This window comes from Suricata suricatta, chromosome 10 (genome assembly GCF_006229205.1).
Source record: "Suricata suricatta isolate VVHF042 chromosome 10, meerkat_22Aug2017_6uvM2_HiC, whole genome shotgun sequence".
In the NCBI taxonomy this organism is placed as follows: Eukaryota; Metazoa; Chordata; class Mammalia; order Carnivora; family Herpestidae; genus Suricata; species Suricata suricatta.
Genome location: NC_043709.1, coordinates 74,967,278 through 74,979,471, shown reverse-complemented (window position 1 = coordinate 74,979,471; position 12,194 = coordinate 74,967,278). Strand labels below are relative to the sequence as shown.

The 12,194-nt window shown below is 40.7% G+C and overlaps 1 protein-coding gene across 9 annotated transcripts in view; it reads left to right on the top strand.

The window, feature by feature from the left end:
- Positions 1 to 12,194, top strand: part of FGD4 (FYVE, RhoGEF and PH domain containing 4) — a 159,814-nt gene that overhangs the window by 76,075 nt on the left and 71,545 nt on the right. For all 9 annotated transcript variants that reach the window (XM_029953245.1, XM_029953251.1, XM_029953253.1 and 6 more), the window contains 2 exons: positions 4,884 to 5,067; positions 10,168 to 10,678. In XM_029953245.1, the coding sequence (XP_029809105.1) occupies positions 4,884 to 5,067; positions 10,168 to 10,678 (695 nt within the window). The remainder of the gene's footprint in view (positions 1 to 4,883; positions 5,068 to 10,167; positions 10,679 to 12,194) is intronic.

Here is a 12,194-nt window from a genome sequence, read left to right as displayed (position 1 = left end):
CTTGTTCACCACTTTTATTATTGGCCTATTTCCTGCCATGCTAGACATAACTCAAAATAACTTCCTTAGCAATTAAAGCTAAGAGTTCTTTTTCACTTAGGAGCTCTGAATCACAACATTCTCTCTCTTAATTACTTTGACAGAGCCCACATATTATCATTTATCAGTCATTAAGCCTCAATGCTTAAAAAGTTTCATGAATAAGTAAATGTAAAGTACTCAAACCTATTCCCTTTGCTCTTAAAGCGTTCTATGTGTAATGTCCCATTCTTGAAGTATAATACAAGTTTATAACGCATTCGAAATAGCCAGCTACATAGGGTGTCTGGGTGGCTCAGTTGGTAGAGTATGTGACACTTGATCTCAGGGTCATGAGTTTGAGCCCCATGTTTTGTTTTGTTTTTTTAAAGGTTTGTTTATTTTTGAGAGACAGAGACAGAACACAGTGGGAAAGGAACATAGAGAGGAGACACAGAATCCAAAGCAGGCTCCAGGCTCCGAGCTGTCAGCACAGAGCCCGACACAGGGCTCGAACCCACAAATCACAAGATCATGACCTGAGCTGCAGTCAGACACTTAACTGACTGAGCCACCCAGGCGCCCCTCAAGCCTCATGTTAAGCATAGGGTTTACTTTAAAAAAAAAAATGGGCAACTATTGGTTTTCATAGTAAGTAAAATAAGAGTAAACAAATCCTCTGGTAATCCCCAAATTTAAACTAGTAATTTGGGATTTTTTTTCATTTTCAATAATTATTTTGGATGGTTGGAAATTTTTAAATAAGTTGTTTTGTTGTATTTATGGTCTGTAAAATTGGCTGTAATAAGTCTACTTTATATACTGTCAACTAGATATCTCCAACTTAGCATGTCCATAACTGGACTACTGATTTCTCCAAAAATTGCTTTACCTGTTTCGTCCCTTGGCGCCCATTCCATCGGTCCAGTGATTCAGGCCTAAGGTCTCCAGAGTCATCCTTGACTCCTCTCTATTTCTCTCATGCTTCACATTGTTTTAGGAAGCCTACTTTTATTTTATTAAGTTTATTTATTTTGAGGGAGAGAGCATGAGCAAGGGAGGAGCAGAAAGAGAGATGGAGAGAGAATGCAAAGCAGGCTCCACACTAAGCACAGAGCCTCACACAGGGCTTGACAACTGTGAGATCATGACCTAAGCTGCTATCAAGAGTCCAGTGCTTAACTACCTGAACCAGCCAGGTGTCCCAGGAAGCCTGCTTTTAAAACATACCTGGAAACCACCTGTTCCTCACTGCCTCCTTCTAAGTACCCTGGGCTCCTGCCTGAATTTCCGCAGTACTCCCCTGACCCTTCTCCCTGCTTCTACCCTGTTTCCCTGCATTCTCAACGTAACAGCCAGAGTGCCACAGTAGGATAGAAGTCTGGTCATGTTACTGGTCTTCACGGAAGTCTGTGATGACTTCTCATTTCACTCAGACCTTACAGTGCTCACCCGGGGTTCTACATGATCAGGCCCTCCTTCTGACCTCAGTACCTACTCTTGCCTGTTTGCTGCTTTGGCTTCAGTCACATTGGCTTCCATTTTTTCTAGCTTGTTCTCTACTTGATGACATGCTCTTCCTAAAATAACTCCCTCAACTTCTTCAAGTCTTCCTCAAATCTGCACCTTTCAAAGAGACCCCTTAGAGTCCCCTACTTAAAACTGCAATCTGTACTTCCTGCCATACTCCAGATCCCTTTAGTCTTGTTCTTTTATGAGCCCTCCCCTCTTTTTTTGTTTTTGTTTTTAGCTCTCACCACCTTCTCATGTATGATTTACTTATTACCTTTTTTATTTCATTTCTTTTGCTCATTGATAAGCTCAGGTGCATAGAACTTAATGGGTATTTAGTAATACTGAATTAGTGAAAAATAAAAAACATTTAAGCTCTATATAGATAGACATGTAAGAATTGCCGCAGGACATATATTTTGGAAATGTCAAGTTCTTAATGGTTCTGTAAATGTATACTCCCTCTCAGAATGTGTGAAATTTCATATTGTTTGATTCCCTCACTGACATTTGGTATTGTCAGATTTAAATTTTTTCGTTAACTTGATGGTGCTGAAGTAGAATCATATTTTAAATTTAATTTTTATTTCCCTAGTTATTAGGGAGGTTGAACACTGTTTTTCTTACTTACATCTCTTGGGCTACAGCAGAATAGTAAGTTGAGTTTCAGATACATTCAACTGGAGGTGCTGATAGAACACCTAGGAGATGTCCAGAGAGCGTTTGGAAACAGGGTAAAAGAGAGACCAGAAATGATGAGAGGGGGGATGGGGGAGGGGAAGACAGGAGTCATTTTGACTCATCAGTTACCTTTTTTTTTTTTTTTTTTTTTTTTACCAAAGTACACATTATCTCCTCCTAAGACAGTGTTTCTGATATTTAGCCATTCATGTATCATCTTGAGATTTTTGTCATATGCATGTAACATTTGTACTCTTTTATTTATATTTTTTAAAGTATTGGTGGGTTTTTTTTTTATGTTTTTTCTTTATTTTTGAGAGACAGAGACAGCACAAGCAGGGGAGGGTCAGAGAGAGACGAAGACAGATAATCCAAAGCAGGCTGCAGGCTCTGAGCTAGCTGTCAGCACAGAGCCTGATGCGGAGCTTGAACCCATGAACTGTGAGATCATGACCTGAGCCAAAGTTGGACGCTTAACCGACCGAGCCACCCTGGTGCCCCTGTACTCTTTTATTTAAAACGTGCATATTTACTTTATTTTCCGTTTGGGTTGTCTCCCTTTGCTGAGACAGATGCCTCCTCTGTGCTTTAAAATAACCCAGGGCCCACTTTTATCAACATCACTAAACTGTCTCCTCACTAGACTATGAACCCCTGGGTGACATTAATTTGTTCCTTCCTGTATTCCACAAATTTGCCAAGCACTGTGCACGTGGTTACTGTGAATATATTTGTGATCAAAATAAACTTGTTTCTTACCATCACAGAACTCCAATCTTGTGAAAGACAAAGCTTTATATCTATAATATACTTATGTAACACTATTTGACTACTTAATCATAATAATTTATTATAAACACTTTGGAGAAAACGTACACAATCCTACGAAACAGTTTAAGAGATAGGTATCGTGGAGATGGGAATATGCCTGGTATGTATACCTGATATCTGTCATCTTTTTTGAGTTTTCTAAGCATCTAACAGTGTCTGATCTGTAATAAATAACTAATGTCACTGAGTAAACTCTAGTTGGATGAGTTATAAGAATTTTACAAGAATTTTTATATAACAGTTTTTACAGAATTATAAAGAACATATCCACCTCCTTTTTTGAATATTTAGTTAGCACTGTTGAAATTATTCTATTAAAACTGCTTTTTTGGTGGGATCTTGTCCTAGTTTGCTATTTTTGATATGTATTCTACACAGGAAATTTTTCCTTAAAATTGACAAATTTCACACTTCTGTAAGTCCCTTTTTTCTCAATGGATACTGTTCTGAACCACCCTTACTGAGCAGATCTTGGAAAATAATACCATTTCCATAAAAAAGAAAAGCATGTCATATTTTTTTAATCAGGATTTTCTTCTTGGCTCAAAAGAGAATGAGGTGAATTAATTGTTTAACCTTTCATTCATTGTGATATGTTTTATTTTTCTTCTCTGAAAGAATTGATAACTGGCATAGAAATGATGACATCTGGGCCAGCGAGCACCAGGCAAGTGTCAGCTAGCCGAGTTTATAGAAGAAATGAGATGACTAAAAACCAGGGTAACCAGCTGTGGGAAAATGGGGAATGTAATTAGGAGATATGATTCCCCACCCTCCCTCTGGAAATTAGCAGAACAGTTTAAAAAGAAAAAAAAAGAAAAAAGATGATTTTATTTAATTTGTTAGAGCCAGTTACAGAAAGACAGATACATGTTCTATAATCCTTTACCCAGAATGTTAATCTAAGGGGTGAAATATATTGGTTTTCAAAATTGAAGTAATTCCTGTACTGCGGAGGCATATTGTATTTTCTCATCCACAGAATTTCTCACATGTTAGAGAAATTCTGTGGATTTTAATATTTCAAGAGAGGATCTGTTAACCGAGGGGAGGGCTTATGAGGAAGCAAAGAATCTGTGGTGTATTCATGCAAGCCAACAATTCACCTAGCAGACAGTACTAGTAGAACTCCTATCACCCCCTTTTGCTGGATGTATGAGGAGGAGCAGTGCTGGAGGTGGAAGGAGCTGGAGGCTGGGTACCAGGCGTAATATCAAATCAGCCTTACTCCTCCAGGCCAATCACTTAACCACTCTGAGCCTTCATAGACATAAGAACTGAATAATGCTACCTACGTCAGAGGACTGTGATGTGGAAGAGTTCCTCTAAGATCAAAAGAGATAAGGTGTTTTTGTTAAATGGGAAGGTGCCACAGTAATTACTGTCATTTGATGTTGTTTTGTTGGCTTTCATGTCTAATGTACTAGCTTTGGATTCTGGTACGTATTTTTCACTGTGTTGTTGGAAAATCTGTTTTGTAGCAAGCAGTGCATCCCTAGGAATTAGGTTCAAGCTTAGTACTTTCTTTTCTCTGTTTAGATAAGTATCTGCTATGGTATCTCTAATAAATTTGCAAGGGTCATAGTAATATGTATATCCTTGGATGTTTAATAAAGCCATCTTTAAAATGATCTAAAATTAAAAGAACCGTTGAATCTTGGAGATTGGACTTCCACAGGGATAGAAGAAAGTCTCTTGGTTAAGATTTAGTACAGATTTGACAGACTGCTTTACAGAAGTTTGATAATGCTGAAGACTTTTGCACCCAGGATATGAGAATATCTGTGTTGTGGAACACATCTTACTGAAATGTTGAATTATTTTTATTTTTTTGTCTACAGTGCCTCCAAAGCCATTACATCTGCAGAATCCATTTTCATCCAACATACACCAAACTCCCAGGCATAAAGCTTTATCTACTGCAAAACCAAGGATGGAGGAAGTTAAACCTGCCTCTGCTTCTTGTGTCTCAAAAGAAAAACCCAGCAAGGTGTCCGATCTCATCAGTCGCTTTGAAGGAGGCAGGTAAGAGCTAATATTCAATGGGAGAAGGAAGAGGGGAAAGGAGAGCTGTTTGTTTTTAAGATGATTGAGTAATAGATTCTTCAATTCAAAAGTATTTTATTCTACTTGGTTTGGTAGGCTTTTGGAAAGAGTAAAATTTAAAAATACTTAATTTTGCCCTAATATGAATTATCATTTTCTGTAGTTACCTGTGTGTGGCACTCTGTGCCAGCAGCCTGTTTTATCACGTTGTGCTGTTTAGCTAACAGATACGTTCTCTCAACTTCCTTTGTATCTGCCTGTGTCACTCTGTGTTACTCCACGGCGTCGTTCTCTTGGTGGTTAGAGGTCTGGGTTGGAAAAGCAGGAGGCTGTCTCTGTCTCTTTCTCACTTTGTATGTTTACGAAAGTAATTCCTGCCGGCCTGTGCCATCTCTGTGGCCTTCTTTCTGACCCACTTAATTTGACAGAAGTCTTCAGTACCCATTCAGACCCAGGTCCCTCTCTTCCCTCCTTTGTGACAAGGAGATATTGCCAGCAGCAGAATGCATGCTCAGTTTCAGTTTTGCATTTATTAGATACAGTTTTATATTCTTTAGTCCTAGTGTTTCAAAAACAGTAGGTGAAAAGTGTATTTCTCACTTAAAGGAAAAAAAAACTCATATATGACCTCAATTGCTTTATTTTATTTTTTTTTAAAGAGAGAGACAGCATGAGCAGGGGAGGGTCAGAGAGAGAGGGAGATACAGAATCCAAAGCAGGCTCTAGGTTCTGAGCTAGCTGACAGCACAGAGCCCGACGCGGGGCTCGAACCCATGAATGTGAGATCTGACCTGAGCTGAAGTCGGAGCCTTAACCAACTGAGCCACCCAGGCGCCCAGTTGCTTTTTTTAAGAATGCCCATTGCTGATGTAAATAGAATTTTTTAAAAAGAGTTTTTAGCAGAAGGATTTAATTTTATCTGTCACCAAAAGTCTGTATTAAACAATGTATATAACCTCCCTTTCATGCTTGAAGCCAAATATTTCCAGTGTAATATTTGGGAATGGTTTCCCACTGGTGATTTCATGATTTATTTGCAGGATTTATTGTCATGTATATAGTGGATCATAGGTTGGAAATACTTCAAAAATCTGAAAATTGTAACCAAGTACAAAACTACAATGTCTCTTGTTTAAAATACTAGGGTGCCTGGGTGGCTCAGTCGGTTAAGTGTCTGACTTTGACTGAGGTCATCATCTTGTGGTTTGCAGGTTTGAGGGCTCTGTGCTGACAGCTCAGAGCCTAGAGCTTGCTTTGGATTCTGTGTCTCTCTCTGCTCCTCCCCCAACTTGTGCTCCATCTCTTTCTCTCCAAAATGAATAAACATTAAAACTAAAATAAAGTGAGACTATATTTATTAACAAGTTTTTGACAAAAGTAGTCCAGCAGCCTGTCTTCATTTTTCATTCCCAATTTTGGGAACTTGAGTCATAAACACTGAAACTTCAACATCTTTCCCTCTGAAGGAAGAATTGTAATACCTTTGCTATCTTAAATTACAGTAATCTTTACTAGAATGATTTTGGAAAGAACAATTTAAATTTTTTTCTCAGGGCAAGTTGATTCTGTAGCACAGAGAATGGTACTTCACCTGTGCAGATTCCCGGGGCCATATCCAGTGGCTGCATCATGTCAGAAAATGCCAGGAAGGGCAGGAGGCTGGACCCCTGTCTCGAGTGCATACCAGGTCTGGGGGTAGCTTTCGGAAGCCCTGTGTGGGGCAGTATGAAAAAGTTGAGCCTTCTGGTAACCCACGCTTTGCATTCCTGCCCGTACACAAAATGGACAGTTTTTCGACTTGTTAATACCAGTTTTCTTGGACCCTTTCAAACTTCACAAAGTCATTTTTTGATGCCACATTTAAAGGTTGTATCGAAAGAGAGATGGTATTGTGGCTTAGAACGTTTTAAACAAAGTCACTCTAAGTGTAAGTTAGAATGTAGCGTGAGCATTTTGGCAAATCTGGTGAAGAGGTGTTACGTGTGGCAGAATCTATGGCCAATATGAAAAACGATTGTTCTTAGTGAGGTATTAACAGTAGGAACTGGCCCTAAAAGGGTGTGAATGGGTTAGTGTTGCATTGAGTCAATAGGACTTGAATAGAAGAGGTATTTCCTGTTGAGTGATGTCCATGTGCCTACGGTGTGTGTAGCTTTCAGGTTTTGCCCTGATTATTACAACTCAGACTAGCGTTTTGTGGAACAGAGATTCGGCAGGCCAAGTTACCACAGGAAACTGACAGGAGGAGTGGGATCATAGACCACCAACTATTAGACCACCCTATTAAGACTTTACCAAGGGGGATGCCTGGGTGGCTCAGTTGGTTAAGTGTCTGACTTTGGCTCAGGTCATGATCTCACAGTTTGTGAGTTCGAGCCACCTATAGGGTTCTGTGCTGACAGCTCGGAGCCTGGAGCCTGCTTCAGATTCTGTGTCTTTCTCCCTCTCTCTTTCTCTTTCTCTCTCTCTCTCTCTCTCTCCCCTTCTCTCCTCTCTCTCTCACGCACACATACACACACACACACACACAAATAAACATAAAAAAGATTTTTTAGAAAGACTTTACCTAGGAATCAGAATTTTGCTCTTTGCAGTAATACAAATAACACTATTATATGAAGATGAGCTATTTGGAGGATATCGTTGGAACACATAAATTTTATTTACTTATTTATGTATTTATATATTATTATGTTTTTTGTTGTTTTGAGTATAAGATAAACTAGTATTTTTAACCTATGAAAGATTTCAGGATTACAGAAAGAAATAACATTTTCCATGAAACTGAACACTGGTTTTTCCTATTTTTCGGCACCGTCTGGCATCCACAAACTGGCAGGAATATACATATTGGCTCAACCACTGCTTTTACTTACCTCTCTTCACCGTATCCCTGTCCTACCTCTACCTGCATGTCCCCTGGATGTCACTTATTACAGGAAGTTCTTATCTTTCATCCCTAACTGTTCTTTCCAAAACTTCTAAGCAAGCCTAAAGTTTGGTAGAGAGGATCTGCAGAGAATCTTTCTGTTGGGTTTCTGGACACTGATGAGGGCAGGGAAAGGAAGCCATGCCATTAAAATCTCCAAGGGGTGCTTGAGAAACTGTCTAGGCCAAGGGTGTACTCTCTCAGAAGACAAATATTAATGGCGGATTATGTGATACTTATTTATGTTGACAACCACCAAGTTGATGTATGTGACATTTTCCCCTGCCAGATTTTTCCTTCCCTTCCTATGGTGCTGAGCTTACCCCGTCTCTTCTTCCTCCCTGATTACCTTCTTGCCAGCTGTTGTCATTCTCTGCTTCATTATCCACATCAGCAGGATCCAGGAGGAGTGAATGAAACGAGAAGGTAACACATATCTCGGCACTCTCCATGGGCCATGCTGCTGTGTCCTGTGCCCTATAACCTTGGTCCGCACCGGGGCCAGCTCTGGACTCTATCCCCATGTTGTGAATGCAGCCTGCTCACCTACCTGCTTCTCACTCCATCCTTTGTGTTCCCGTGTGTTACACTGTGGGGTTAACACCATGGAACTTAGAATCAGACTTCATGGTTCAGACTCTGGCTTTATCATTTCTTAGCCATGTGACATTACCACATTATGAAAGTGTCCAAGCTTTAATTTCTCTATTTTGGGGTCTTCAATTATTTTGAGTCAAAACAAATAATGTAAAGAATACCATGTACTTTCCTCACTTAATAAATATTAGCTGCTGGTACGAATTGCTGCCGTGATCACCATCACAGTCACAGTTACTCTTGCTGATTACTGAGCACTGTTCTAAGCGATGGGGATGAAGCAAAGAACAAAACAGGCATGTTCCAGCCCTCACAGACTATGAGTCTATACTCATTTTGTCTCCTTCTTAGGCCATAGGAGTTTCTCCAAGACTGCAGCCCAGAGATTTATGGTTTTCCTCCCTGGAATCCTAGATTAAAATGTTATACAAATATTTCTATAGGGATATTGTAATATATTGGCAGTTAGGTTCCATTGTATACTGCAAGATTTATATATAATATCAGATAATAACCAGGGCTTTGAGGAAAAGTGAAATGAGGTGTGTAGTTGGTTGTAGAATGAGCTATAATAGAATAATCTAGGAGGGGACATCTGAGCAGATGAATGAAGGGGAGGCCGTCTGCCACACCAGTGTCTTAGAGAGGGTCATCTGGGTGGCTGCACAGCCACTAGGATGCCCACATCGGCTTGCTGGGGGCGTGGGAGCAGCACGGAGGCGGAGTGGTAGCAGCACAGCAGGGGAGAGCGGGGCTGAACGAGGCAGTGGCTCGTGTGTGCGCAGCCCTGGGCCGGGGTCAGGATGCCAGACTCACCCGCAAGTGTACGGGGTGCCCTCAGAGAATGTGGCTCCGTGGCTGACCTGGAGAGACTGGCTTCCGGGGGATGGAGAGTGGACACAGACAGACCAGTTAGGTTATGGCAGCGCGGTGACAGAGTTGCTGAGAATATATGTTCTGCTTTCCAAACAAAAGTAACCTTCGTTTCCAACCTGTTCGTAAATTGAGGGGCTGACTACTTGCTTTTAAAATGTTATGAAAGTGAAAATCTTGGGAAAACGATGGCTTCATTCACTATAAATGTTTCTCACATCTGAGTCCTTACAAATGAGTCACACTGATAAACAGCCTAAGGAAATGTTCCAGACCCTATAGCTAATGCTCAGTCTTATCATCATTATTGAAATGGTTTTTTTTTTAATTTTTAAATGTTTGTTTATCTTTGAGAGAGGGGGAGGGGCAAAGAGAGAGGGAGACACAGAATCTGAAACAGACTTCAGGCTTCAAGCTCTAAGCTCAGAGCCCGACATGGGACTCAAACTCACGAACTGTGAGATCATGATCTGAGCCAAAGTCGGACGTTTAACCAACTGAGCCACCCAGGCGCCCCTGAAATGTTTAAGGGTATGTAGCATCCCAAGAGACTGAGAACTATACCCGCTGTTCTAATCCATGTTTCTAAAACCGTCAGAGGCAAGTCTTCACTGAATACCCCCTTTCAGCTGGAATAAGCTGCCAGTGTTTTCACCCTTCTTTTGTATTTTATTTTCTAGCACATTATCAAATTACAGTGATTTGAAGAAAGATTCTGCTGTGCACCTGAATGCTCCTAGAACCCCAGGAAGGCATCGATTGACAACCACCCCTCAGCAGAAGCTCCTCCCCCAGCACCCACCACAGAAGCAGGGAATCGACACAGATCCAACTCAGGATGTACAGACCAGTGTGGCTAACGGTGTGATGGCAGCACAGAACCAGATGGAGTGCGAGGAGGATAAAGCGGCCACTCCTAGTCCAGATACTCCTATTCAAACTTCAGAACCCTTGCTTGCCATGGACTTAGTGAATGGAGAAGGAAAGGAGGAAAGTACCACAGACCCCGCATCACCCACAGCAAATGACTATGTTGGAAATGCGTCTGACAGTAGCTGCAGGACCTCCATTGTCAGCCAAGAGCTCCCCCTGGAAGAAGGAAGCACAGATGCAGAAGCCAAGGTACAAGAGCGGGAAGATGGAGAAAGCCCTCTGGAACAAGACCAGCTGGACCAGCACGCCGAGACCAAGGTAAAGCATGAGACTGGCCCATAAGGAGGAGGAAGCACCGCCTGTTCACTGCTGTCTTAAAGCTCTACTTAATAGCCCTCGCGAAAGGAAGGAGTCAGATCACCCACACTACCAGTTAAAGTTATAAGCTTTAGTTGCGAAGGGAAGCTTCCTCTACTCTATGAGAAAATACTTCACTTTTTCTTGTGTAGTTTCTGTTGATCTTTCTCTTGTGATTTCAAGAGTCAGAACGTCCTGAAGACTTTAATTTAGGAAAACCACAAGCTTAGTGTTTTTACCTACATAAGAAGGAAATGTTCTTTGTTGCTCTAGATATTGGGGCCACATCCCTAATACATTTATGGGCTAAGCAAGAAGAAATTGTATAATCTTTGCTTTTCAGACATTTCTAGTTAGACCTAGTAGAGTAACTTGAACTGATAGTTGTTCTGTTTAAGGACTGAAATATGGGCGGGGGGTGCCCGGGTGGCTCAGTCAGTTAAGCATCTGACTCTTGATTTTGGCTTGGGCTGTGATCTCCTAGTTGGTGAGTTTGAGCCCCCATCAGGCCCTGTGCTGACAGAGTGGAGCCTGCTTGGGATTCTTTCTCTCTCTGCCCCACCCACGCTCATGCTGTCTCTCTCTGTCTCTCTATGTCTCTCTCTCTCTCTCTTCCTCAAATAATTTTTAATAGACAAAATTTAAAAAAAATTTTTTTAAATATGGAATTATTCACAATGGAACTTCACAAATATGGAACAAATTATTCAACAGATTATAACCATAACTCTTTCTAGGTTTCTAATTTAAAAAAATTTTTTTAACAAATATGGTTTTAAAACAATTAACTTAATCTTGGATTTAGAAGTCTCTTTAAAGATCATCTTAGTTCAGCAATTCATTTATAGAAGCAGAAACAGTTCTAGAAATCACTTCCAGAAAGCTGCTGTGATTGTCTAAGTTCACAACAATATGTCTAGACCTCTTGGTGCTCTGACTCACAGGAGCACTGTGTCCCTGATACAAGCAATCACAATCTTAAGTGCCTCAATGCAGGAAATGTCCATGAATACGGCATCCGTGAGTCATGTACTAGAGAGAGGTGAGGCCCTGGCAAAATGGAAGTTCACATCCTTTTGAAAGAGGGCTGCAGTTCAGTGAGCTGCCCACATGGCATTTCTGCCTCTGCAAAAAAATCTCAGCCTACAAGGAGCTGATGTGCTGGTGAGATACGTTCAGAATTTACCTGTGCTGTGGCAGAAGCTTCGATACAGTTCTTATAACAAGACCATTGCACTTGCGTTCCTAATTCATGTCAACATAGTGCTTTGAAAAGATTAATAAATACAGCCTTTACAAAGAACTTGGAATTTCTCAGATCAAAGGTGCAATATAAGCATCATCATACAGTTCCCTGGAATAGAAAGTTGTTTATGTCTCTGAGGACAAAAAAAGTTCCCATTGCTAAGTCTCTCTTTTTGATTATAAATAACAATCTGTGTAGGAGAGTTGAGAATTGAAAATTTGACAATTATAG